Source organism: Podarcis bocagei, assembly GCF_964188305.1.
Source record: "Podarcis bocagei genome assembly, chromosome: 16".
Classification (NCBI taxonomy): Eukaryota; Metazoa; Chordata; class Lepidosauria; order Squamata; family Lacertidae; genus Podarcis; species Podarcis bocagei.
The window spans coordinates 44,103,934-44,131,900 of NC_138142.1; the positions used below are offsets into that span (position 1 = coordinate 44,103,934).

The 27,967-nt window shown below is 50.0% G+C and overlaps 2 protein-coding genes across 3 annotated transcripts in view; one reads left to right on the forward strand and one right to left on the reverse strand.

Annotated features, from left to right (window-relative positions):
• The window catches only part of LOC308575124 (uncharacterized protein), a 467,635-nt gene that overhangs the window by 164,546 nt on the left and 275,122 nt on the right, over window positions 1–27,967 (reverse strand). The window lies entirely within an intron of this gene.
• On the forward strand, window positions 1,065–27,813 carry IGSF8 (immunoglobulin superfamily member 8). 2 transcript variants are annotated; one of them, XR_014002698.1, is made up of 8 exons: window positions 1,065–1,341; window positions 11,124–11,501; window positions 15,935–16,414; window positions 18,077–18,502; window positions 21,423–21,827; window positions 23,662–23,816; window positions 25,338–25,462; window positions 25,495–27,813. XR_014002698.1 is itself a non-coding variant. In XM_081173588.1 (7 exons), exons 1-6 carry the CDS (start codon window positions 1,287–1,289, stop codon window positions 23,775–23,777), a joined length of 1,860 nt encoding a protein of 619 aa, XP_081029714.1. In that variant the 5' UTR covers window positions 1,065–1,286; the 3' UTR covers window positions 23,778–23,816; window positions 25,338–27,813. The 2 variants fall into 2 exon arrangements, 1 of the variants encoding a protein (XP_081029714.1); XM_081173588.1 differs by having other exon boundaries at window positions 25,338–27,813.

Sequence of the window (27,967 nt, forward strand, 5' to 3'; positions counted from 1 at the left end):
GAGGGATGCTCAGCACTGGCTAAATCCACAGCTAAATGCACGCCCCTCACACACACACTTTGCACCCATTTTCCTGATTCACACCAGTGGGAATCAGGGGTGCCAAAGGGTGGAAAAGAGGACCTTTCTCTTGGTTTATTAGAATTTTCTTCGTTTTTCCAAACCTTCCCAGTGCAAATGCAGCTCCCAAATTTCACAAGAACATAAGAGTGTGCTGGATCAGGCCAAAGGGGTCTAGTCCAGGCTCCTGTTCTCATAGTGGCCAACAAGACGCCACAGAAGGAAACCTGCAAGCAGGATCCGGGCGCAAGAGCCTGTTGCCCCCTCCTGGGGCTTCCAGCAACTGGGGTTTGGAAGACTGTTTTATTCCCAGAGGCCTCTGGGAGCTGACTATTTTTAAAATAAAGGGCTTTTAAATGACGCCACACTGTTTTTATGATCTGCATTTTGGCAGATTTGTTTTTGATGGCATTTAATTGCCTTTTAACGATGCTCTTTCACACGTTTTTAGCCCGTTAATTTGTGTAAGCTGCCTTGAGTCCCTGTCTCAGTAAAAAAAAAAAAAAAAAGTGGGATATGGACAATAATAGATCTATTTATGACCAATCCCTTGTAGGGAAAGACCTGCCAAGGATATTAAAAAACATTTTTATGTATGCGACAACTGCGGCAGGAGTCTTAATAGCACAAGGATGGAAGGATGAGGAAATCCCGACCCAAGAACTGTGGCAAGAGAAACTGATGGGACTATGCGGAATTGGCGAAGTTGACACATAAACTGCGTGACAAGGACAACTGTGACTTTAAAGAAGAATGGGAACCTTTTACGAAGTACTTAAAGAAACAACAAAATGAACTGAGCACGTGCAGAGTGCAAAAGCGCGCTCGGTTCCCCTGCTCCCTCCCTTCACCGCCACCTTCGTCAGCTTTGATCTGGATCAATGAATCCGCAGTCCTTCAAAGCGGGTTAAGAAGCAGGCGAGCAAGGCAACCTTTCTGGGGCAGTCCCCTGAGCATGCACAGAGTGCGAATGCGCGCCCGATTCCCCGCCCTTCCTCCTCCCCACCTTCCCTGAGCATCCTCCTCCCTCCTCCTCCCCACATCTGGCGGGCACGAGGCGGCGTGGCGACGGGGCGAGGCGTGGCCAGGCGGGGAGCGCTTTGCAGGAGCCCCCGCACCTCTCCGGAGCCCGGGAAGCAGCCGCGAGAGGCGCCCCCTCCTCCCGGGTGGGGCTTCAGCATCATCCGCATCATCCGCCCCGGTCCAGCCTCCCCCCTCCCTCCGAGATGGATGCTCTTTGCAAGCAGGCGATGCCCGACCTCCTTTTGCTCCTGCTGGCCGGTGAGTCCGGGGGGGGGGTGCGCAGAGCCGCTTGGACTTCCTTTTCTAGAGCGGGGGGGGGGGAGCTTTTGCTGGGCCTGGTGGGTCGGAAGGAGGAGGGTGGGGGGTCTGTGGGGGGGGGGGGGCTGGTGCGGCTCGATTGCGCGCCCCCCTTCCCGCCCTCGCAAGGCAGCCCAAGCCTTCATTGTTGCATCCTCAGCCAGAAACGGCGCGCGCAGGGACTGGGTGGGTGGGGGCTCCCGCAACTGCCCCCCCCTTATGCTTGCAAAAAGAGGGCGGTTTGCAATCCTGCTTTCCTTATGCGCGCTGCCCTCGAAGACTTTGATCTCGCCAGGCGTTGCGGGGAGGGGAGCGCAGAGACTCCCCTTTGCATTTTATGCTGGGGGCGAAATCTTGTGCAATTTCTCTGCTCGTGCATCCTGGTAAAGAAGTCGGGGGGGGCACGGGGGCGTTGTTAGTGGCGTGGCTGCATCCGATTTCATTTTCTGTCTCTTTATCTCTCTCCTCCCCCCCCCCCGCCGCCGCCGCCAAGTACAAAGCGTCTTGTCTTGAACAGCAGAAATGCCATTTATTTCCCTTTGACACATTTCAAGGCTCCTAGAAAAATATCTTTCCATCCAGGCCTGACTCAGCCAGGCTGCGAGGTTTCGGTTTTTGTTGAATGGAACCGGAAAGGGGGGGGGGGGTTAGAAGCATTTACTGGCTTGGAAGGTTTTCAGGAGAATGTGGTTCCTATCAGCCTTCTCGTGGGTTTTGGGAATTGCTGCCCTGCCAGGATTTTGCAAATGTCTCTCCCAGACCTGCTTGACTGACGTCCGCCCTCCCCAGCCGCCTGATAAACCCCCAACCTAATCTAGGAGTTTTGGAGGGACATCTGGGAGGATTTGGAGGAGGGGGGGTGGACAGATGGAAAGAGAAAGGGGGGTTCTGCTTGGCAAAATGCGCAGGAGGGGGCGGGGAAGACTCCGGTTCTGACAGCTCGCTCAGCAAATATTATAATTAATAACAATTATCTTGTAATTTATGAACCGCTTTTCGCGCAAAGATTCCTGGGTTTTGGGTTTTTTTTGCAATGCTTCCAGAGCAACCAGTTCTGGGCGCCCCAATTTAAAAAGGACATGGACAAGCTGGAAAATAAGAATGCAAGAAGAGGCTGGTGGGTGAGGCCAGTGCCCCCCCTAGCTCAGCATCCTCTTCTCACAGTAGCTGAACAGTTCGTAGAATTGTAGAGTGGAAGGGACCCCCAGAGTCATCTAGACCACCCCCCTGCAGTCCTGTGGGAAGCCAGCGAGTAGCATTGGAGCACCAAAACGCCCTTCCCTCCTGCCGTTTCCAGTGGCTGTCATCCAGAAAAATTGCTGCCTCTGCCTTTGGAGGCTGATTATTGTGGCTAGTGGTCCTCGATAGCCCTCTCCTCCTCCTCTGTGAATTTGTCTCCTAATCCTCTTTCAAAGCCACCATTGCCTCCTGTGGGATTCTGGGAATAGAGTGGCATTGGAACCAGGGTGCGGGTTTAATAGATTTAATAGATTTAGAGACCCTTATCCTGATGGGGTGGCGCTGTGGGTTAAACCACTGAGCCTAGGGCTTGCTGATCAGAAGGTCGGCAGTTCGAATCCCCACGATGGGGTGAGCTCCCGTTGCTCCTGCCAACCTAGCAGTTCAAAAGCACGTCAAAGTGCAAGCAGATAAATAGGTACCACTCCGGCGGGAAGGTAAATGGCATTTCCATGCGCTGCTCTGGTTCGCCAGAAGTGGCTTAGTCATGCTGGCCACATGACCTGGAAGCTGTGCTCCGGCTCCCTCGGCCAGTAAAGCAAGATGAGCGCCGCAACCCCACAGTTGGCCACGACTGGACCTTATGGTCAGGGGTCCCTTTGCCTTTTACCTTTATCCTGATGGGGGCAACTAATGAAGACCTCAGTACATGTGAATAGGATCTGGGGGTCTTGGGAGACCACAAGCTTGACTTGAGCCAGCAGTGTGATGCAGCAGCAAAAAAGGCTAACGCTATTCTAGGCTGCATCCACAGAAATATAGTGTCCAGCTCAAAGGAAGTCGTAGTCCTGCTTTATTCTGCCCCACCTGGAAGACTGTCCAATTCTGGGCGCCACAACTGAAGAAGGATATAGACAAGCTGGCATGTGTTCAGAGGAGGGGAACCGAGATGATCAAGTGTCTGGGAATGATGCCTCATGAGGAATGGTTGAGGGAGCCTCTGAAATCCCCAACCCCCGCCCTGGCCCAAATCTCCATTTCTAGCCTCTACCCTGACGCTGTTTCTCATCACCTTAAAAATCCTTGTTCACACCAACCTTGAAAAAAGTATTGCATGCCTATATTATTTATTTATTGCATAGTACTTACACACCTCTTTGTTGTGAAACCTCAGCAACCTCAAAGTAGTTCACAAAAATCAATGATTTTCTCCCTAAAACTATACTTTAAAAGGTGCAAAAAATTAAAATTCTAAAACAGATTAAAATTAGCACCAGCATTTCTCTGGGCAGGTTTGACTAAGCAAGAATGTTTTTAGCGGATGCCGAAAAGGGTGTGTTGAAGGCACCTGTCTGCCTGATATCAATAGGCAGGGAGTTCCAAAGTGTATCTTATGAGAAGGAAAGAGAGACAGGGCTGCCAGATTTCCTGGCTTGCAACAACTCAGCTGCTGTGTTGATTCTTATTTAGTTATTTATCCTGAGCCATTAATGTGCACAGCTCTTCACAGGAGTAATTCCTCATGGAGCACTTTCTGCCTGTCACCAACTGGGGCTCTTGCAAAAATTCTTTATGTACAGTGAATTTTATCCACAGTGGAGAACAAGCAAAAAGAGAGGTCTTTGCCCTGAGGTGCTTCCAATTTGGGGGGGGGGAGAGGTAGCAGGACGAGATGAAGGAAAGAATCACTAGGGGAGGGGGAGAGAGGAGTCCAGTTATTCTGTTGCAGAAATTTGTCATTAAAACGTCGTGTGACGGCTTGGACTGGCAGGAGGAGGAAGCTGTCAGTCAGAGCCAGCCCTGGAATCAGATGCAAGTCACGAGGCGGCCTGGGGGGCAGTGCCCCACTGCCCCATGAGCCAGCTCCCCCTATTTGCATCTATCTACATATATGCAAATCAGCAGATGCAAAGCTGAGGCAAATTGGTGCCACTGGATTCCCTGCAGAGGCTTTCGATTTATAGATTTGGAAAAAAATACCTCTAGCAACAGCTCACGTTTCCTTTCCTTATTTCCACAAGCAGAATTCCCTGGGGAGTTGCAACCTTCTTATTTATAAATGGCATTTCTGTCCGTCCCCCAAGAACCCCAAGTGGTGCCAATGGTTCTCTCCCTGCCTCCTCATTTAATCTGCACAACAACCCTGCAAGGTGGGTGAGGCTGAGAAAGGCAGGTCACACTCCACAAGAGCAGGGATCCCTACCCTCGTCTCTCCCAGATCCTGGCCTGATACCCTGACCGCTGGGCCACGCTGCCTCTTAATAAACCCGAGGACGGCCTCTTCCTTTCAGGCCCTGTCTGCTTTGCAGTCTGGAGTCACGCTGGGGTCTGCGGTGCCTGGGAGGGGAGGGGAGGGGGCTGAGGTGGGCTGACCTAGATCTTGCCCGCTGCCCACATGGTGCCCCAGATGTGGGTCTCTGCCTTTGCAGCTCCTCTCCAGAGAAGAAGTCAGCCTTGTTGTTCTCCTTGGCGTGCTGCTGCTGTTTGTCTCCTTTGCTGTGCTTGTGCACCAGACAACATTTCCGCCTCTCCATAATCACGTGCAGAGTTCTGCGACCATCGCCTTGTGCCTCCAGGAGCAGGAACCGTCAGGAGCCGCTCTTGCTCCTGTTAACGGAGAAATCTGAGGGCTCCCTTGGACAAAAAAGCAAGGACACCAACCAGGAAAATTGGAGCAAAACAGCAGCCAGTAGACTTGGTCTTGATTGAAACTGTCACGACAGGACTCCAATTCACTACAAGACAAAGCAAGATGGAAGCCCCAAACAAAAGAGAACCCAAACTTTTATTAGCTGCTAATCCCCATGTTAGAGCCCCCCCAAACTACATCACAGTTACATCATGAAAGGGGAGGTCTGGTGGCCGTAATCTGAGCATCCTGGACCCTGCCCCATGGTTCCCCTTGCCCTCCACCAAACACCCATCAAGTGAAACAAAAGAGATCTTTACATTTCCCTCTTTCCCAGCCAAGTTCATCACACCCTTTTGTCTTCATCTGGGTTTGTTATTTCTGGAACGGCTACCTGTCTGTCACTCAGGTATCAGGATGCCAGGGATTATCCCTCAGGCAGAGGGGCTGCTGAGGAGCTGAGCTCACAGGTCTACCTGAATTTCTGAAGTTTTCCCAGTGAGTCAGTACACAGATACATTTATCAGTGAATTATCACATTTGGTATTGTGTAGCAGAGGTCCTTTGAATAGATAGGAAGAAACTGTCATGAAGTGTTTTGTTGGGACAAATCACAAAAGTGATAGTGCTGGTTTTGGTAATGGGCTGCATGTGCATGAGATCTGCTGGAGGGGCAACCCCCCCCCTATACAAAAATCCCTGCAACCCTCCCAATCCACAGCCTGGAGATTTCTGTAATCAACAGGCTGATTTGTTTGTTGCTGGGAAGAGAATCCTCTTGCCCCAGTTGCCAGGGGGAGGGAAGCAGCCCCACCCCCTCTGGGGCAGCCCTTCCCCGCCTCTGGGTTCCCCAGAGGACTCATTTGGCTTAATGAGTCTGTTATGGAATTAAGGGCCGTGTGGTATTTGTCTCTCTCTCCTCCCGGCTTGGGGAGATCGGACCTGATTCCCAGCTGAGCTGAATTGCAGAGAACTGCTTTTGTTTTCCAGCTCTTGAAAATTATTCCACACACTGCTGTCCTCTTGAAAACCCCACATTCACCGAGTGAGATTGGGGTGTCATATTTTAACATGCTCTTTCCCACATAAACTACGGGACAAGGATAAATGTGACTTTAAAGATGAATGGGAACCTTTTACAAAGTACCGTATTTTTCGCTCTATAAGACGCACCAGACCACAAGATGCACCTAGTTTTTGGAGGAGGAAAACAAGAAAAAAATAATTCTGAATATCAGAAGCCAGAACAGCAAGAGGGATCGCTGCGCAGTGAAAGCAGCAACCCCTCTCACTGTTCTGGCTTCTGGGATAGCTGCGCAGCCTGCATTCGCTCCATAAGACGCACACACATTTCCCCTTACTTTTTAGGAGGGAAAAAGTGAATCTTATAGAGCAAAAAATACGGTGCTTAAAGATGCAACAAAGTGAATTGGACCTTTTATTGATAACAAACAGCTAGACAAATTAAGGATCTATACAAATCTGTTACATGCAGAGAATAGCATTCATAGAGAAACCAGAGATTGGGATTGAGGAAAGGCAGGGTAGGTCGTTTTATGGGAGGGAGGGGGAAGAAATGGGGGTGGGAATTAAGGATGATATGTTTTAAGATACAGTGGTACCTCGGGTTACATATGCTTCAGGTTACACACTCCACTAACTCAGAAATAGTGCTTCAGGTTAAGAACTTTGCTTCAGGATGAGAACAGAAATCATGCTTTGGCAGCGCGGTGGTAGCAGGAGGCCCCATTAGCTAAAGTGGTGCTTCAGGTTAAGAACAGTTTCAGGTTAAGAACAGGCCTCCGGAACGAATTAAGTACTTAACCCAAGGTACCACTGTAATATGTTTGTTTAAATTTTTAATAAAAAAATTATTTTAAAAAACCATGCTCTTTCCAGTGCATCTTCCCGGGGGTGGTGGTGGCTTTTTTGATGCCCAGCCTTAACTCACTACAACGCCCCCCCCCGCTTACATTCACAGAAGTGTAGGGATGGAAGGGAGACCCCAAGCGCCATCTAGTCCGAGCTCAACATGAGCCAGTGGTGTGATGAAGCAGCCAAAAAGGCCAAGGCTATTCTAGGCCAGATCAAGGGAAATGATAGCACTGCTCTAGTCTGCCTTGGCCAGACCCGACCTGCGGTCCTGAGTCCAGTTCTGGGCACCCCAGTTTAAGAAGGATATCGACAAGCAGGGACGTGTGCAGAGGAGGGAGACTGAACATGACCAAGGGTCTGGTTGAGGGAGATGGGGATTTTTAGCCTGGTTTCCACACCTTTGAAAGGGTCCTTTGGTAGGAAGGGCAAGATCCAAACAGAAAAGAGCTGATTTTAATGTGTTTTTAAGAGAGCATAGGTAGATAGCTTTAATTCTGAGGTCTAAACCACTGAGCCTCTTGGGCTTGCTGATCAGAAGGTCAGTGATTTGAATCCCTGCGATGGGGTGACCTTACGTTGCTCTGTCTCAGCTCCTGCCAACCTAGCAGTTCGAAAGCATGTCAAGTGCAAGTAGATAAATAAGTATCACTGCAGCGGGAAGGTAAACGGCATTTCCGTGTGCTCTGGTTTCTGTCAGTGTTCCGTTGCGCCAGAAGAGGTTTAGTCCTGCTGGCCATATGACCTGGAAAGCTGTCTGTGGACAATAACAATAACAACAACAATAATAATAATATATTATTTATACCCCGCCCATCTGGCTGGGTTTCCCCAGCCACTCTGGGCAGCTTCCAATGGAATATTAAAATACAATAACCTATTAAACATGAAAAGCTTCCCTAAACAGATGTCTTCTAAAAGTTTGGTAGTTGTTCTTCTCTTTGACATCTGAAGGGAGGCCATTCCACAGGGCGGGGGCCACCACCGAGAAGGCCCTCTGCCTGGTTCTCTGTAACTTGGCTTCTCACAGGGAGGGAACCGCCAGAAGGCCATCGGATCTGGACCTCAGTGTCTGGGCAGAACGATGGAGGTGGAGACGCTCCTTCAGGTCTACTGGACTGAGGCTGTTTAGGGCTTTCAAGGTCAGCACCAACACTTGAATTGAGCTCGGAAACGTCCTGGGAGCCAATGTAGGTCTTTCAGGACCAGTGTTATGTGGTCTCAGCGGCCGCCCCCAGTCACCAGTCTGGCTGCCACATTCTGGATTAGTTGTAGTTTCCGAGTCACCTTCAAACGCTGGCTCCCTCAACCTGAAAGCGAGATGAGTGCCACAACCCCAAAGTTGCCTTTGACTGGACTTGACTGTCCAGGGGTCCTTTACCTTTTAACCTTTAATTCTATTCATGTTTCTTGTTTTTAATGAATGTTTCTTCTTATTCTTCTTGTGTTTTTTTAAGCTGTTCTTATTTTATCTGTTAGCAGCCTTGAGTCCCTGCCAGAGAAAAAAGGTGGGGCATAAACAAACAAAATGATTTCAACTAAACATTTCATGCAGATCTATCTGACGGCAAGAGCTGTTTGACAGTGGAACTGTCTTCCTCGGAAGGTGACGGACTCTCCTTGCCTGGAGGTTTTTAAGCAGAGGTCCCCGTCAGGGATGCTTTAGCCGTGAGTCCTGCGTTGCAGAGGGTCAGACTAGATGAGCCCTGGGGGTCCCTTCCAATGCGACAGTTCTATGATTTTTGAATAAATTCATCAACAACCAGCAATCAAAACAACAAGAAGCATCTGTTGTGTAGATGGGAGGCGGTACTTTGTTACCCTGAGTTATTTCTTGTAGGACCTCACTCAAAAGAATAATAATTCGGATTGCAAGAAGTTTTGTGAGGAGGACTATGCAAAATATTGCAGAGAAGATTATGAAGAGAATTGTTAGTTAAGGACAATTAAAAGTAATAAGGAAATTAAGAAATGTAGATTAAGTGATAAAGACTGAAAAATCTTCAGATGTGGTTGATTGAAGTCCAAAACACTGTATAAGATAAGAAATTATGTTATGTGATTGTTAGGAAAGATATGTAAAAAATAATAAAAATATATACAAAACCATAATAATAATAATAATAATAATAATAATAATAATAATAATAATTCCTCCCACCCCAATGTCAACTCCCAGCTGTTTCTACCACTCTGGTAGAATTAGCTGACATGACCTTTCATAGCCCTGTTGCTGAATTAACGGCTTTTTCCAGCTCTGCGTTTAATCATTAAAACAATGAAGATTACAGCTGAACTCTGCCTGAAACCCAGCCCCATAATTCGGTTTTCACACCCGACCAAAGGTCTCTCCTTGCTTCTTTTCCCCTCTTGGCTTGGCTTGATTTGCATCCTGCCAAGCAGCTCAGGATTTGACCCTCACCCTTCGTCCTCACGACATACCTGCGAGGTAGGCTGGGCTTAGGGAATGTAACTTAACTGAGGAGGAATGGCTTCCGAATAAGGGACTTGGCAGAAAAGGGCAAAGCTGACGGCGAAATTAAGAGATCCAAAGGATGAACTTTATAGAGAAGAACGTGAACTATTTTGCAAAAGCGTTGCAGTCAAATGAAATTGCAGGCAGCATTTAGGATAAAAGCAGCGAATGAAAAATGACAAAGTAATTGCTAACAGAGGAACTTTTGGTAATGGATAAAGAGATAATGCAGTGGAAAAAGTCTGAGCAAAAACACCATGGATACGGGGGTGGGAAAGTCAACGCACGAAACTATGTAATGCTTTGATTTGAAGGTCACTGCAAAAAACATTTTGTAATAAACGAAAATCTGCCCTTATTCCCTTATGGGGGACACAAGAGCCCTTATAGAGTCCTTTGCAGGTTCTCCATCGGTCGGAGAAAATGACAGAGACCAAGCAGAGAATATTGAGAAGCAAAGCAGCTTGTAAGCCTGATCTTTATGAATCTGTTGCAACAGGGTGCCCCCTTCACACACAGGAGAAGGAGGAGGACCCAGAACAAAGGTGTGCAAGCCCTTATAGAGACATTTTAAATTGCCCGTCCAAGACCACCCCCAGATACATCATACTTACATCACAGAAAGGGCGGGCTACAGCAGAAATCTGAGTGCTTTGTTTACCTCCTGTCTGGCAGGTTACATGTTAATGCTCACGTTTGGTTGGTACATTTATTATATATGTGTGTGTGTGTGTGTATATATATATATATATTTGCTTTCGTAGATTTTCACGGGTACAGGAATGCAGGTTTTGGTGTCTTCGGGTGTCTTCCCGTGTAAGAGTTGGGGTGTCTAGGCGACGTTTCGACGAGGTCTCACTCGTCATCTTCAGGCTGGTGCTTTCGGCTTCTAGTTACTAGAACAGAGCTCTGTTCTAGTAACTAGAAGCCGAAAGCACCAGCCTGAAGATGACGAGTGAGACCTCGTCGAAACGTCGCCTAGACACCCCAACTCTTACACGGGAAGATACCCGAAGACACCAAAACCTACCAGCCTGAAGATGACGAGTGAGACCTCGTCGAAACGTCGCCTAGACACCCCAACTCTTACACGGGAAGATACCCGAAGACACCAAAACCTGCATTCCTGTACCCGTGAAAATCTACGAAAGCAAATATATATATATATATATATATATATATATATATATATATATATATATATATAATTTATTTATATGACCTTAATTTTTTTTATTTGAGTTTGAAAAATCTAATTAAATGAGAGAGAGAGAGAGAGAGATCATAATTAGCTTATCATAATTAGGTTGAGGTCAGTCACCCAAGTGTTTCCTCTCCCAAGTGAGTGAGGAATTAGGACCCTGTTCTAACCACAACTGCAGGGTTGGTCTGGATGAGCCCTGGGGTTACCTTCCAATTCTGCAATTCCATGACCCATTTGAGGTTTTTCAGCAGCGCTTGGGTGGCCACACGTCAGCGATTTGTGAGCTGTGATTCTTGCATGTCAGGGGGTTGGTCTGGATGACCCCTAGGGGACCCTCTCCTCCCCGCAGTTCTGCAATGCCTTCTCCTCTTCTCTCCCCGCAGCCCTGAGCGCCGGCGCCCGGGAAGTCCACCTCCCTCCGGGGCCCTTGTACCGCGTGGAAGGGACGTCCGTCTCCATCCCCTGCAACGTCTCGGAGTACGAGGGCCCCACCCTGCAGCACTTTGAGTGGTTCCTCTACCGCCCGTCGGCCCCCGACATCTCCATCGGGGTGGTCAGCACCAAGGACCCCAAGTTCCCTTACGCCGTCTTTGCGCCCCGGGTGCAGGCGGGCAATGTCTCCATCCAGCGGCTGCGGGGGGACGCCGTGGCGCTGCGGATCAAGGGGGTGCGCCCAGAGGACGCGGGGGTCTACGAGTGCTACACCCCCACCACCGACTCCAAGTACCACGGGACCTACAGCAGCAAGGTGGAGCTGAGAGGTAGGGGGGCGACGGAGGGGTATGGGGGGCAGAACCGAAAGGGGGGGGGGGAGAAAGTTGAAAACGTAAGGAGAGTCATTCTGGATCCTAGCCCAGCCCCCTGTTCTCCCAGGGGTCAAATTCCCCTTTTGTCTCAAGAGACAATGGAGTGAAGTCAAATCGCTGGAGAATCACAGCGCCTGCTGTGGCTGCATAGACTGGTATAATAATAATAATAATAATAATAATAATAATAATAATAATAATAATAATAATAATAAATACCCCGCCCATCTGGCTGGGTTTCCCCAGCCACTCTGGGCAGCTCCCAATCAAATATTAAAAACACAATACAGCATTAAACATTAAAAGCTTCCCTGAACAGGGCTGCCTTCAGATGTCTTTTAAAAATAGGATAGCTGCTTATTTCCTTCTCATCTGATGGAAGGGCACTCCACAGGGCGGGTGCCACCACCAAGAAGGCCCTCTGCCTGGTTCCCTGTAATCTCACTTCTCGCAATGAGGGAACCGCCAGAAGACCCTCGGCGCTGGATCTCAGTGTCTGGGCAGAACGATGGGGGTGGAGACGCTCCTTCAGGTATACTGGGCTGAGGCCATTTAGAGCTTTAAAGGTCAGCACCAACACTTTGAATTGTGCTTGGAAACGTACTGGGAGCCAGTGAAGATCTTTCAGGACCTGCTGCCTCCTATGTTGCTTTTGCTGCATTGGCAGCACTGAAGTGACCCCTCTGGGGTGCAAGCCTGGTTGGCGGGTCTGGAGGTCCTGGGCTGCCCCGATGACAAGGCACCCCCCTCCTCGGCTTCGCTGGTCCAAAGGAAAGCGGAGCGAGACATTTGGCACAAGCGTGGCTGCAGGCGTTGCCAGAGGGAGGCGTACAAAACGCCATCCAGCCGCCATAGGGATTTGTGTAAGGCCTACTCCTTTGCCTTTTCTTCTCCCAAAGAAGGCAGCAGATTCGGATTCTTTTCTCAGGATTTGCACCCGAAGCCTTTTGCCTTTGTATGGCTGCAAGGCAGGAGAGGTTTAGCACCAGAGTTTTCCTCCTCAAATTCGCCCAAGAATTTAGGAATGTAGATAGACTGCCACTGGGCTGGAGGCTCCGCAAACGCGGCATTCTGGCTCCGATGGTCAAGACTCTCCTGACGTTCCCATGACTCCGCTGTCCCTCTACGGAGGCAGGAAGTGTAGGGACTTGCAAGCGGGGAGAGTTGTGCTCTGGTTTGGGGCTTGCTTTTGGGCTTCCGGCTGGCCACTGGCCTGATCCATTAGGCTCTTCCAGTGACCTAATGGAACCTCCAGCTCCACAGGCAGTCTATCTGGATTCCTAGGTCCTGTGGGGTATTTGGCCACTGTGGGAACAGAGGGCTGGCCGAGATGGCCTGATCCAGCACCCTGACTTCCTTAGGCGCAGGAAAGTGCCTATTTAAATAGGCAATGCTATGTTAATTGAAGGTCAAATCCTGTGAGCTTCGGGGCAGCCGTGGGTGGATTCGAACCCTGTTCTCTCCCTGTCCTGGTCCTCATTGAATCCCCTCAAAACCGACTCTGTGAGTTAGGCAAGCCCGAGAGAGGCTGTGACCGGCCCTGAGGAGCTTCACGGCCAAGTGGGACGATTTGAACCTTGGTCCTCATCCGACACTCTAACCACTGCACCTTGCTGCCTCTGGGACCGACTGTGGGATGCAGGCACCTTCCGCGGTCATCTGACGTGGAGGTTTATTGCATTAGCAATGGTGATTTCCCCCGAGGTCGCTGCTGTGTCCGTTGCTCCGCTAATCCGTTTAGCGGCTGGGGCGAGCAGATGGCTTCTGATCCTGGACTTGTCTGCAGGCCAAGCTCTGCCGAGTGGGCAGCCCTGCGGGGCGGGCCGTGGGGGGGGCGTGAGAGGAGGAGGGGGCCCCATCTGGCTCCCCATCTGAAGCCCCCACATCCTCCTGGCAGCTAAATCCAGAAAAGAAATCTTTCCGGGGCTGGGAACTCCTGCCTCTGCTCATTGCGGACATTGGGTTTCTTTTTTTAAAAAATAGTATTTTTATTAAAGGAAATTGTATCCACCTCTCTTCTCTGTCCCTGCACCAAGAGCCAGTGCAGTTAGACTGTGGAACTCCCTGCCACTGGAGGGAGTGCTGGCCAGCAGCCTAGATGGCTTCAAAGAAGCCCAAAGTTTGGATAAATTAATAAAAGAGAAGGGGGCTATTAAGGGCTACTAGCCAGAATGACCTGCAAGAGAAGAGAGTGTTTCTCTTGTGTTCAGATTCTGCTTGTGAGTTCCCTGTAATGGGCGCCTGGTTGGCCACTGTGGGCACGATAGTCTCCCTTGGGCCTGATCCACCAGACTCTTCTCATGTCCTTCTGGATATCTTTCCCAGTCTGCTTCTGCACTGAAACTGGTTTCAAGATGCTTTGATGGCGTACTTAGCGCCCCTGGATTCTTTGGGAGGGAGGACAGGAGAGAAATTGAATTTAAAATGTATTTTGTTTGTCTGTAAAATGGAAGTGTGGGTGCGGGTGGCGCTGTGGTCTAAACCACAGAGCCTAGGACTTGCCGATCAGAAGGTCGGCAGTTCGAATCCCTGTGACGGGGTGAGCTCCTGTTGCTCAGTCCCTGCTCCTGCCAAGCTAGCAGTTCGAAAGCACCTCAAAGTGCAAGTAGATAAATAGGTACCGCTCTGGCGGGAAGGTAAACGGTGTTTCCGTGCGCTGCTCTGGTTCACCAGAAGCGGCTTAGTCATGCTGGCCACATGACCCGGAAGCTGTACACCGGCTCCCTCGGCCAGTAAAGCGAGATGATGGTCAGGGGTCCCTTTACCTTTACTTTAAAATGGAAGTGTCTTTTTTTTTTTGTTTTTTAAAAGTAGGTTTTTAAACTGCTTTACGTTTTCATAGCCCTCCCTGGGACCTTTGAGTGAAGGGTGGAAAATAAAATAAAACAAAACAGGCAGTGCGGTGTAGTGGTTAGAGCGCTGGACTATGACGTTGGAAAGACCAGGGTTCAAATTTGCACTCAGCCATGAAACGCTCTGGGTGGGACCTCAAGGCTTCTCTCAGTCCAACCTCACAGGATTGTTGTGGGGATTCAATGGGGAGGGGGAGAACCCTGTGGGCCCCCTTGAGTGCCCTAGAGAAAAAGGTGGGGGTAGAAATGCAATACATTCTACTCAAGTGTAGACCCATTGAAATGAATGAACTTACGTTCACCTTGCTGATTAATTTCAGTACAACTGGCAGTGAGCACAACTCACAGAAGCCAGGTGGGCTCAGAGTTGAAAGAAAGGCCACACGGTTTTTCATGAGAAACGTCCTCATTCTCTTTTCTCGAACCAACATGCAAACCGAAACACACTTTTTGGAATCTGCACTTTTCTCAGTTTTGCAGTGCGGTGCAACTCTCTAACCGGCGTGTGTGTTATACAGTAGTACCTCGGTTCTCGAACGTAATCCGTTCCAAGAAAACATTTGACTTCCCAAAATGTTCGAAAACCGAGGTGCAAAGGGCTGGCTGTGAGTCCAGTTGTAAAAACTGAAAAACACACAGCGGAAGCCGTTTGACTTCCAAGGCGCGTTTGAAAATGGAAGCAATGACTTCCGGGTTTTTGGCGTTCGAAAACCGAAATGTTCAAGTTCTGAGACACTAAAAAACCGAGGTACCCCTGTCTATGCATGCCTCAATTTGGAGAAGGAGTGCCTCAAAATACCATTAACCCCCCCCCTTGAAAATTCACCAGAACCTTAGTGCAGATCCCCCCTTAACAAACGTACAGTATTTTTCTCTCTATAGGACGCACTGGACTATGGGAGGGGAAGAACGAGGGGGTGGAATTCTCCCCCTCTCTCCTCAGCACCCCTTCAGTGAAGCACCAGGAGAAACGGAGCCCCTTCCATTTCTCCTCCTGCTTCGCTGAAGGGGCGCTGCGCAGAGAGGGAAAACAGTGCAGCGCCTCTCCAGCAAAGCGAAGCCTGGAGAGCCAGAGGGATTGGTGTGCACTGACTCCTCTCGCTCTCCAGGCTTCAGGCGGCTATCTGCAAGCCTTCGGAGCGCAGGCGGGAACTCCTGCTGCGCTCCGAAGGCTTGCGGATAGCTGCCTGAAGCTCCCAGAGCGCAGCAGGAGTTCCCACTGCACTCCGGGGGCTTCAGACGGCTTCAGTGAAAGCAACGCGAAGCCTCCGGAGCGCGGGGGGAGCTCTCCCTCTGCGCTTCGGAGGCTTTGCGTTGCTATCGCTGAAGCCAAGGAGCCTGCATACGCTCCATAGGACACACACACATTTCCCCTTCATTTCTGGAGGGGAAAAAGTGCGTCCTATAGAGCGAAAAATACTGTATGTGTTTCGGGTGCGGTTTTCCCTAAGATGCCGATTTTTCGCGGAGCTGTAATTTCCCCTTTCCTGATGCGACTGAGGGGGGCCCTGATCCGCTTTCCCTCCTGCCCCACAGTCATCCCCGACAAGCTCTCCGTGTTGCCGGCTGCTCCTTCCGCCCCGAAGCCCCCTTTGCGCAGCCGGGGGGCTGTGCCAGCCTCTCCGCTCCAGCTGACGCTTTGGGAAAGCCAGGACCTCCAGCTGACGTGCGCCGTGACCAGCCAGACCCCGCAGCACGTCCACCTCTCCGTCTCCTTCGGCCTGTCCGCCCCCGACGCCTCCAGGGACATCCAGCCTCTGCAGGAGGTGATCGCCGTGCGCCGAGACTTCGCCGTGGAGGCTGGCGAGAGATTCACCGAGCGCCACCGGGCGCAAGAGCTGTCGCTGGCCAAGACGGGAGACCGGCAGTACCAGATGGTCCTGGGTTGGCTGAGGCCCGAAGACGCCGGGATCTACCACTGTGTCGCTGGGGAGTGGATCCAGGATCCTGATGGGAGCTGGCAGCAGATTGCAGAGAAGCGGGTGGTGCTGGCTCAAGTCACCGTCCGCACCGTAGGTATGATATATGATACGATACAATACAATAATCTTTAGTGTCATTGTCCCATACAGAACAACGAAATTGAAAAATTCAAAAACCAGCAAGCCTGCTATCCCAGCTATCCCAGCCTGGTTAGCCCCCTAAAAACTCTGGTACTCTACTCCATTTTTAAATACAATATACTGCCATAGAATGGGATGCGGGTGGAGCTGTGGGTTAAACTACAGAGCCTAGGCCTTGCCGATCGGAAGGTCGGCGGTTCGAATCCCCGTGACGGGCTGAGCTCCCGTTGCTCGGTCTCTGCTCCTGCCAACCTAGCAGTTCGAAAGCACGTCAAAGTGCAAGTAGATAAATAGGTACCACTCTGGCGGGAAGGTAAATGGCATTTCCGTGCGCTGCTCTGGTTCGCCAGAAGCGGCTTAGTCCTGCTGGCCACATGACCCGGAAGCTGTACCCCGGCTCCCTCGGCCAGTAAAGCGAGATGAGCGCCGCAACCCCAGAGTTGGGCATGACTGGACCTAATGGTCAGGGGTCCCTTTACCCTTTACCTTACTCCCATAGAGACTCCTTACCCTGCGTTTAAAACCAGGTGAGTTTTCCTCGGGAGGAGGGATCCACAGAGCAGTGGGATCCACTGTGGCTCTTGGAGGTGGGAGAGTCTGAGGGTGAAGATCCGTTTGGCAGTGGAACGGGCTCCCTCGGAAGGTGGCGGATTCGCCTTCGCTGGTGGTTTGGGAACAGAGGTTCGGTGGCCACCTGCCAGGGATTCCTTCGCTGCAATTCCTGCATTCGTTGAATCGTACGAATTCAAAGGGACCCCAAGGGTCCTCTAGTCCACCCCCTGCAATCACTGCTACAGAATCCCTGACAGGTGGCCATCCCACCTGTTGGAAAAACCTCCGACGATGGAGAGTTCACCACCTTTTGCTCCACTGCCAAATGGCTCTTCCTAAAGTTGTCAGAAACCCATTTCTTGCCATTTGGATCCATTGGTTTGTGTCCGCCTGCGGAGCAGGAGAATACAGTCATACCTCTTGTTACGTTCAGCTCAGGTTACGTCTTTTCAGGTTGCATCCCACAGTTCAGCTATTGATTGATTTTGTGACTGCAGTACATTGTTTATTGCTTTCATTTTATGGATCAATGGTCTTTTTAGATAGAAAAATTCATGTTAAATTGCTGTTTGGGGGGTTGTTTTTAAAAGTCTGGAACGGATTAATCCATTTTGCATTACTTTCTATGGGAAAGCATTCCTTGGTTTTAGAATGCTTTGGTTTTGGAACAGATTAAATTTGAGAACCAAGGTACCACTGTATTTGAAGATGGCTCTCATACCTTTTCTCAGTCTCCTCTTCTCCAGACTAAGCATATCCAGCTTCCTCAACCACTCCTCATAAGGCCTGCTTGCCCTCCTCTCCACACCTTCCAGCTTGTCGACATCCTTCTTAAATTGTGGTGTCCAGAACTGGACACAGTATTCCAGGTGGGGTCTGGCCAAGGCAGAAGAGAGCAGAACTATGACTTCCCTGGGCCTAGAATTAATTGCATTAGCCTTTTTTGCTGCTGCATCACATGGTTGACTCCTGACAAAATCGTGATCTGCTGGGACCCTTTGATCCTTTTTGCACGGGCTGCTCTGACCTTCTCGCCCCTGCCTTTCTCTTGCTCTGCTTTCAGCCAGCCACTTGGCCGCCTCCGCCAGCCCCGCCAAAGTCCGCGTCGGCTCTGGAGAAGCCCTGGAACTCCTCTGCAATGCCTCTGGCCTCCAGGCCGCCCCTTTGCCCCACATCGCCTACTCCCTTGGCTGGGAGGTGAGCCAGGGCAGTGAGGGAGAAGGGCGCCTGGTGGCCCGCTTGGACCCGGGCGGGGCTCTCGTCCTGGGTGACAGCTATGCCAACCGCGACGTCGGCCGGCGGCACGTCTCCCTGCAGAAACTGGCCTCTCCTCTGGGCTCCTACCAGCTGCGGATTGAGTCAGCGCAGCCCAGCGATGTGGGCTCCTACCGCTGCGTGGTGTGGGCCTTTGTGCGCTCCCCTGGCAACAAGCTACGCGAAGTGGCCAGTGTCCGGTCCGAGGCTCTGACGGTGGACATGAAATCGGAAGGTGCGTATGGGGTCACCGAGCTGGCTTTGGGTCCCCAAATTTGCCCCTCTCTTTTGCTGGCACAAGGACACTTGGCAGCCATGGAGCCGTTAAAGCTGATTCCACTCTCCTGTCCTGTTTAGATTCTCCTCCTCCTCCTCCTCCTCCTCCTCCTCCTCCTCCTCCTCCTCCTCCTCCTCCTCCTCCTCCTCCTTCTTCTTCTTCTTCTTCTTCTTCTTCTTCTTCTTCTTCTTCTTCTTCTCCTCCTCCTCCTCCTCCTTCTCCTTCTCCTTCTCCTTCTCCTCCTCCTCCTCCTCCTCCTCCTCCTCCTCCTCCTCCTCCTCCTCCTCTATTTATTCAGTGGACGCTCCAGTTGCGAACATGATCCATACAGGAGGCACGTTCGCAACCCACAGCATTCACAACCCGCAGTGCTGCGTCTGCGCATGCACAGGTCACGATTTGGCACTTCTGCGCATGTGCAAAGCACGATTTAGCACTTCTGCGCACGTGCAACTGCCGAAACCCAGAAGTAACCCATTCCGGCACTTACGGGTTTCGGTGCGTCCGTAAACCGAAAACATGCAACCTGAAGCGTCTGTAACCCAAGGTATGACTGTATATTTATTTCATAAAACACACACACTGCTTTATTGTAAAAACAAACCTCAAAGCGGCTTAAATAAGACAAAGCATTGCAATCAAGGAAAAATTGCAATAGTTTAAAACATGGGGAAAGTTAAAATCGGCCGGTTAAAATTCACATTGGCTTTCCAAGCATCTGAGCAGAGTTGAAGTAGCTCACTGTGTGTGACCTTAGTCCAGTCGCTCCCTCTCAGCCTCACCTGCCTGCCCAGGTTGTTTGAGGAGAAAAAGGAGGAAGAGGAAATAAACCGTAAAAATAAAAATAAAATCCCCTGTGCAGTTGAGTCGAACAATAGTTTTTGAATATGTATTATTAGTTAATGTAAAATCAAAAGGGCAAACAGAACCAGGCAGGCGCCTTCTGTGCCAATTTTTAAATGCCTGCTGGAAACCTTCCTCTCCCGCCAGGCAGGCGGTTTGGGAGACATCCCTCCACAAAGGCCCCTGGATCCTGCTTCTAATTTCTTTTTGCTTTTGACTTGCTTTAAACTTCCCATGACTTTACTGTCCGGTTTGGGGTTTTCATTTTTTTTTTAACAGAATAAAACTTTATTTAGAATTCAACAATAACAAAGGAAAAAACCACAGTAGTTGCTACATCAAATCATTACAACTAACCAATGTTAACATTTTATAAATACTAAGAAAGAAATTACGCAACATCACTTTTAACTTGCTGAGGTTTTCATAATACACTTTTATCTCTTGATCTTTTTCTTAACATATCAAAAAGAGAAAGACCAAGAAAGGAAACACAAAAGGGAAGAGAGAAAAAGAAGAAGAAGGGAGGGGTGTGAAGGGAAGGGAAAGAAGAAAAGAGAAAGAAGGAAACAAAGCAAAACAAACATATTTGGCTTCTGATTAGACTCATTGTATTATTATTTCTACAATTTTTTCACACATGGTTCCAAGTTATTGTATTTCTTTCTTTGTTTTTGTCAGATATCAGACATTATATTTGCATTATATTTGCTCTTTTACAAGGATCATTCTATTTATGCCAGGAGATATTTGTTATTGTGATACTTTCCCAAATACTCTTTAAAGATTTTCCATTCTTTCTGTACTTTCTGTTTTGGATACCCTCTAATTCTCCCTGTCATCATAGCCACCTGTAGATATTCTATCATTTGGACGGTTTGGGGTTTTCATATTGTAAACCTCCGTGATACAATTTTATAATACGCCGCTATAAAAACATTTCTTTATGCAAATAAATGAGGATTGGACAAGTTCATAGATGAGAGGGATATCTGGGGCTCCTGGCCACGATGGAGGCAGCAGGGCTTCTGAATGGCCGTTGCTGGAAGCCATGGGACGCCGGAGATGCCCTTGCGCATGGATCCTGCTTGCGGATTTCCCAAATGGGACGTCTGGATGGGCCCTGTGAGGAGAAGACCCAGGATGGGCCCCCTTTGGCCTGAGCCAGCGGCCAGGCTCCTCTTCGGTCCCAATAATAATAATAATAATAATAATAATAATAATAATAATAATAATAATTTATTATTTACACGGGTGGCGCTGTGGGTTAAACCACAGAGCCCAGGACTTGCCGATCAGAAAGTCGGCGGTTCGAATCCCTGTGACGGGGTGAGCTGCCATTGTTCAGTCCCTGCTCCTGCCAACCTAGCAGTTCAAAAGCAAGTGCAAGTAGATCAATAGGTACCGCTCCGTCGGGAAGGTAAACGGCGTTTCCGTGCGCTGCTCTGGTTCTCCAGAAGCGGCTTAGTCCTGCTGGCCACGTGACCCGGAAGCTGTACGCCGGCTCCCTTGGCCAGTAAAGCGAGATGAGCGCCGCAACCCCAGAGTTGGCCACAACTGGACCTAATGGTCAGGGGTCCCTTTACCTTTTACCCTGCCACTCTGGGTGGCTTCCAACAAAACACTAAAATACAATAACCTATTAAACATTAAAAGCTTCCCCAAACAAGGCTGCCTTCAGATGTCTTCTAAAAGTTTGGTAGTTGTTTTTCTCCTTGACATCTGGTGGGAGGGCGTTCCGCAGGGCGGGTGCCACCACCGAGAAGGCCCTCTGCCTGGTTCCCTGTAACTTGGCTTCTCGCAGGGAGGGAACTGCCAGAAGACCCTCGGCGCTGGACCTCAGTGTCCAGGCAGAACGACCTCAGTTCCTAGGTTCTCTTGGCCATCATTGGCAGAGGGTGCTGGGACTCAATGGGTTGGCTCTCCTTACGCTAAGAAAAATGATAATCGAAGCCGCTAGGCAGAAGAGTGTCTCCGAGATACGTCTCCAGGGTTTGGCGCTGCTGAATCCGTCCTCTTCTCTGCCCCCCTGCAGCGGTGGGGCTTGAGGCCACGGCGTGGCTGCCGTCTGCCACCATCTACCGCGGGGACACGGCCGAGGTGCGCTGCAACGTCTCGGTGGAAGCCACGCAGGACATCGCCCTGGCCCTCAGCTGGTGGGTGGAGCTGCCCGACGAGGGACCCACCTCTCACGGGGTCCTGCTGGCCTCCGTCAGCCGCGAGGGGGTGGCCGACTTGGCCAGCCGGCCCTCGGGGGGCGCCGTCAGCGTGGACAAAGCCGGCCCCACCAGCCACCGCCTGCGCCTCCACGGGGTGCAGCCGTCGGACGAGGGCAAGTACCACTGCGCCGTCACCGCCTGGGTGCGCTACCCGGACCTCAGCTGGTACAAGGCTGGGTCCGCCAAGTCCAACATGGTCACTGTCTATCCGTACACGTTGGGTGAGTAACCCCTTCTTTTTCCGGGGGGGGGGGGTCGGGCAGAATCCTCCCATTGGGAGATTTGGGGCAGACGGTGTCCTTTTTCACAGATGAAAAGAAAAGCTTTCTTTGCAGAGCGCAGAGTTAAACTGTGGAACTCCTTGCCACAGGAGCCAGTGATGGCCAACCTTGGTGCCTTAAAAATCCAGTTGGACAAATATGTGGAGGAGGGGATGGCTGTCAGTCGCCTGTTATAGTAATTCTGAGGTCTCCCTCCCCCCCAATTTTTTTAAATTCATTTTATAACACAAATAAACAATACAAACAGAAAAACAAACAATACAAACAAATTCTTGTCTTATCCTTATTTTTTCTAAACATTGTTAGGTTATCTGATTTTTATTTTACCTCTTCTTTAGCAGTTTCATATATCATAATTTTTAACCGTTTTTTATCACACTTACTTCTTCCATAAAAATGTTCACATTTTATCACTTACAAATAATACTGTTTTAAAATACACTATCTTCTACTTCTAACCCTGCAGCCTATATCCACTTCCAAAGCTATTCTAAGATTTAACTGATTCTAAGGTCTTAAATATAGAATAAATGTTGATAATTGTGTGAGGTAAACACACATACGTAAGGATATAACTCACATGTCTACAATAGTACAGGAGAGCAATCCCAAAGCCATCTTGGCTCTCCTAAAGACACTCAATATTTCCTTTGCCTCCTCAGTCCCCCTTGCCTGAGAACAGGGAGGCAGATAGCAATCAGGGGAAGTTCCTCTCCTATATCTATGAACCTCCTTGGGATTCATTGCCATTGTTTGCCCAGGTTGAGAGATTTCTGATGGTCTTATCAAATACTAATGTCTTGTGTAAACTGGGTCTGGAACTACGTAAAATTTGCCAAATCCTCAGGAATATCACACCTTGGCCTGCCTGAGCCACATTCACCCTGCCTTATGGGTGGCGGTTTGTAGAGATGTCCTCCTTCTCTATGCCAAAACACAAACCCTTAAAAGGGTTCGGTGTCTCTGTTGCAACAGAAAAATAAAGATTTGCCTTGCTTTCACTGCCTCCATCCATTCATCTCTGGCCAATCATGGACTTAGGGGTGTTACGGAAAAATCTAGGTGCGAGGCTGCTCAGTCTCCCAGCTGGTCAGGCAGAGCACACGGGACTAAACGAAGGAGTCCAGCCACCAACCGGAGCAAATAGCTGTAGACCAAAGTTTATTGTGCAACAGGTTCAAAGAGGAATTTTGCAGGTAATGACAAAAGCACAGGGCAGGGCAGCCACCTCTCTCTTTGACTACATGCGTTGAAGAAGCAATATCTGCTTAGCCAAAGATGCTCTCTTGGCCTCCAGCCAAGAGAGGACAAAGGGACTGTCTCCTTAGGAGATAGTTTCCAGGTGTATGTAACTTTTTAAAGCTAAGTCTGCCTTCTGGGATCCTATTGTGAACAGAATGATGTGTGAGTAAACCTTTTTATATTTTTATAGAAGACTGTGTCGTGTCTTATCTTTTATGAGAGAATAAGGGGAAAATACCAGAACGGTTATTCTAGAGGCTTTAGTCAGCCTCAGCAAATGCGTCCACTGTGAGTTTAAAAAGGGGGAATGTTGCTCTGCTAAATTGTGAACTTGTTAACACAAGTTGGAAAGGCTATAATCAAACAATAGATCCTCTCCTGCATCCCTGAACATTCCCACATTTTTTGACAGCTGGAAATTTCCCTCTGAATTATCCCAACGAAAAGGACTCTGGTTTTTTGGGAAAGGTGCTTTTAAACCTGGCCCATTGCCCTCTTGACCCTCTTCCGTTTCTTCCTCTCCTCTCCCCAGCCATCGACACCTTGTTCATCCCTCTCCTGGCCGGTGTATCCAGTGCCCTTTTCATGGGCGTCACCGTCCTCGTCACTGTCACCTGCTGCTTCATGAAGAGGCTCCGGAAGAGGTGAAAGCCGGCAGAGAGGAAGGAGGTGATGCACCTTTGCCAGGTGGGGTGCTGTGTGTGTGTGTTTGCGTTCCATGTCTCCCTGTCCTCCTTTGGGTCCGGCCGAACCTCAGCAGTCAGGGAGGACCCTCAGCTCTCTGTTTAAAGGGGGGCCAGACCTGCTCCTGCCAACCCTCCTTTGCAAATTTGGTTGCTGAATAGCCATCAGGTATTTTGCTGCATGTAGGGAAGTGGGTGGCGCTGTGGGTTAAACCACAGAGCCTAGGACTTGCCGATCAGAAGGTCGGAGGTTCGAATCTCCGTGACGGGGTGAGCTCCCGTTGCTCAGTCCCTGCTCCTGCCAACCTAGCAGTTCGAAAGCACGTCAAAATGCAAGTAGATAAATAGGTACCACTCCGGCGGGAAGGTAAACGGCGTTTCCGTGTGCTGCTCTGGTTCGCCAGAAGCGGCTTAGTTCTGCTGGCCACATGACCTGGAAGCTGTACGCCGGCTCCCTCGGCCAATAAAGCGAGATGAGCGCCACAACCCCAGAGTCGTCCGCGACTGGACCTAATAGTCAGGGGTCCCTTTACCTTTACCTTTATTTTGCTGCATTCATTTGTTTATCTTGCAACCATCTGCCCCACCTGATCTACCCCAGGCAGGAGGCAAATCAGACAAGGAACAGTATTCACAGGCAAGTAACTTCCCCCAAATTAAACCCAACCCATGGATGCTGCTGCTATTTAATTATTTCGTAAAAACTGTACACTGTTTGATTGTAAAAAGAAAATAAAAAAACAAACCCCTCAAGGTGGTTTACAAAAAGATAAAGGGAAAAAATCAAGAAAAAATTACAATAGTTTAAAACAACCAAAGAAAAAGAGGTTAAAATACTAACACTAAATCCACCTCGCTTGGATTTAAGGAGCGCAGTTTCAACCAGCCCAGCTTGAAATGGTGCAAGTTGGATGTGCGTCAGATGCGATTGCGCTGGATCTCCTACCAGTGAGGAGTTCCTTGCAAGGTGACTAATTTTGCTGCAACAAAAAAACAAAAAAAAAAAACCAAAACGAAACATGAGTCTTGCAGCCCCTGAAATCCTTTACAAATATAAATTGTGGCCTCAGAGGTTTTCATGGCCCACAGTCTGCTGAATCAGATGCATGAAGTGTTTTTCTTCAGTTGTGGGGCTCAAACTGGACTGTTCCCAGCTAAACAGATATGCCCCGATGCCCCATAATCCAGTGGCTTCACCTCGCCGTTTTCCTTTCAGGTTCATTTGTCCCAAGACGACCTTTAAGGCCGCTTGCGGACTGGAAGAGGGAAGGAGCTCCCTGCCCTCTCTTGCACCCAAGTCACCCTCACTGGGAACGGTTTCCCGGGATCCCCTTCATTTTGAAAACCGGGTCACGGCAAACGAGTTATTGTCCACAGGCCATAAATCGACTCCCGCTTTTTCAGCAAGCTCTTTTTGCCCCAGTTTCTGCAATTAATTTGCCACGGCCTCCGGGGGTAAAATATGGATTCAGTGGGGTTTGTGCCTGTTGACCCACATCCACTCCCCGTCTCTTCCCTTTTGCAGGAGCTTCCTCTGTCTCCGATCTTCCGGCTGCCCTCTTTTCCTTGACGTTGTTGTGCCTGGTGATCCAGTTTCTCTGCAGGCTCCGCGAAGGAAGCCTCTGCTCCTCCTCTTTGACTCTGGATTGGGTCCTTCTCTGCCGCCCCAAACTCTTCCTCAGCAAGAAGTGCTCCAGGACCTCTGGGGAAGGACATTTCCCCATCCTGCCAATGACCCAAACGTTCTTTCTTGACCCCTCCGTTTTCTCCAGCAGAAATTGGTGCTGTGCTTGAGTTAGGGGGGAGGAGAGGGAGAAAGGGGGGTGACCTTCCTGCCATTTGATGGGGGTCTTTCCTGAAGAAGCCTCGCCTGCCTCCTGCCATCAACGCAGACCCTGCCTTCTCTTGTTTTCTCTCTGCCTGTGACTGTTCTTCCTTCCTTCCACCCTTCCTTTTCCCAATGAGCTGCATGTTTATGTCAAGACGGTACAATGATCACCTTGGGGGGCTCTTTGCAGCCGGTTGGAGGCCAGAGAGTGGACAGAAGGGTCCCTGTTGCGTTCTTCGTTGCAGAAAAGGAAGCCCTCTGAAGAAGACCCAGAAACCTCTTGGACGGCGGCTGTTAGCTCAAATATCATCCTCAAGACATTTCCCAAAGCAGCCAGTCACTGCCAGAGCCCCCCAAAAAACATTTTGCTCTCATCACGTCGGCAGGAACCCAAGCTCTGTGTGTAGGTGGGGTGCATGTTGTGGATCTGCAAAGAAGCTCAGGAAAAAGAACGACAGAATGCACAACTCTGCGAGACGGAACAGGGAGCCCGCGAGGCTGCCGTCAGTCGTCTTCCTCTGTTTTTGTCCCTTGAAAAAGTATCGGGGTGGAGAATCTCAGGGTGGCGGAGGGAGGATCTTACTTGTGCCAAATGAATCAGTTTAGGGGACCACTAAGGACTCCGGCCTGCAATATCTGACCCCCAGTGGTGATTTTGAACCTCCCCCACTGGTTTCGCGGTTGCTGAAACTCAGAAGGTGGCGGGTTCTCCCTCCCTGGGGGCTTCTCAGCAGAGGTTGGAGGGCCACCTGTCGGGGATCCTTGTGCCGCAAGTCCTGACCCTCCGGGGATCCCTTCCAACTCTCCAATTCCATGAAACAGCTGAGCCACGTCCCTCTCATCCCAGAGGCAACTGCGAGACTGATTTCTCCCCGACGCGAGAGGGATGAGCAGAGAGAGAAAGAGAAAGAGAAGAGGCAGAAGGGAGCGTTATTTTACGACAGTCCCCGTCGTCTATTTTTGTAATTATTAAAGGTTTTGGAAGAAGAAGAGCTCCGCCCTCTGGGCCCCACCTACCCGCTTCCTTGTTGGCGGGGTGTGTCTCCCCAAATCTGCAGGTGAAAGCCTGCTGCAGTGCCCCTTTGCCCAGGGGGTTCTCTGGATTTCTCTGGAAAAGGTTGGATCAGGCGGACAGCACTCGTGTCGCCTGCAAAATACCATTTTAGCCAAAGGTGCTTGTTCTTCTGTCTGTGGGGTGAGTCTTCCTGGGGGTTCCCCCACTAAGCCTCGCAGTTGCCTGTTCCTTTGAGAAGTATCTCATTTTATCTGCTCCACAATGACATCATGGCAGTGTTATGGAAAATAATCTGGGGTGAGAGACTACTCAAGAGCCTAGCTCATCGGGGTGCAAGTCCCCCGTGGGTCTATGCGCTTAGTAAAAGAAGGAAGTTCCAGCCGAGTAATTTGGAGCAAAACAGTGGTCAGTAGACCTTGATCTTTATTGTTGCGCAACAGGTCCCCCCAGGAGTAAGAACCCTGAGCATGGGGAGACCTCCTCTGTTAAACCTTCCCTCTTCCCCCCAGAATACACTTTGAGAGGCATCACTGATGCATCATCACTACATCACTGGCATGTCACAAGTGGGGAGGGGTACGCAAGGGTTACACCAGTTCAACATGAGGTCACTTTATCAGACCCCTTTCCCAACACCTCTTAAGTCCCCGTCAAACTCTCGACATCTCCTGGCCCTCAGGACTGGTCTGGAGATGGGCTTCCAGAACACCGGACTTGCTCAACTGCCTCTGCAAATGTCTATTGTTGCCCCTTGGTCACCCCCTGGGTGGGGGCCGTGTCTGTGCTCTCACGCTTGGGGAATAAATTCACCTTTCTTTAAGGGTTAAAATGGTGTTGGAATGAGGACAGTCGGTTAAAGTATGGATTTTCCACAAATTTATGAAGCTAGGTATCTTCCCTGAGCTGTCAAGTCGAAACAGCAGGCAGTTGCGATGGCCTCAAAACCACCACGTTTCAGCGCTAGCGGACCTCTGGGTGCCTCGCAAGGATTTCTGACTCCTGGTGGTTTTCCCAGAGCAAAGCAACAAAAGGCTAAGTTTATGCATCTGAACTGTGGGGGGAAGAGGAGGAGGAGGAAAATCTGGGGAGGCTGGGAACGCAGAAGGGCCATGAGCTACGTCCGGTTCTGGTACTCGGAATAAATCCCTTGGCTCTGAATTCTTTATGGCTTAAGTGTGTTTCTTTTGCACCTGGTGTAGTGGTTAGAGCGCTTGACTAGGGCTTGGGGGAGACCAGTCACTCACCCTGCGCCGGAGCTTCCTTGCAGGGTTGCTGTGCAGATAAGAGCGGCAGCAGCGAAGTGTTTCAGGTA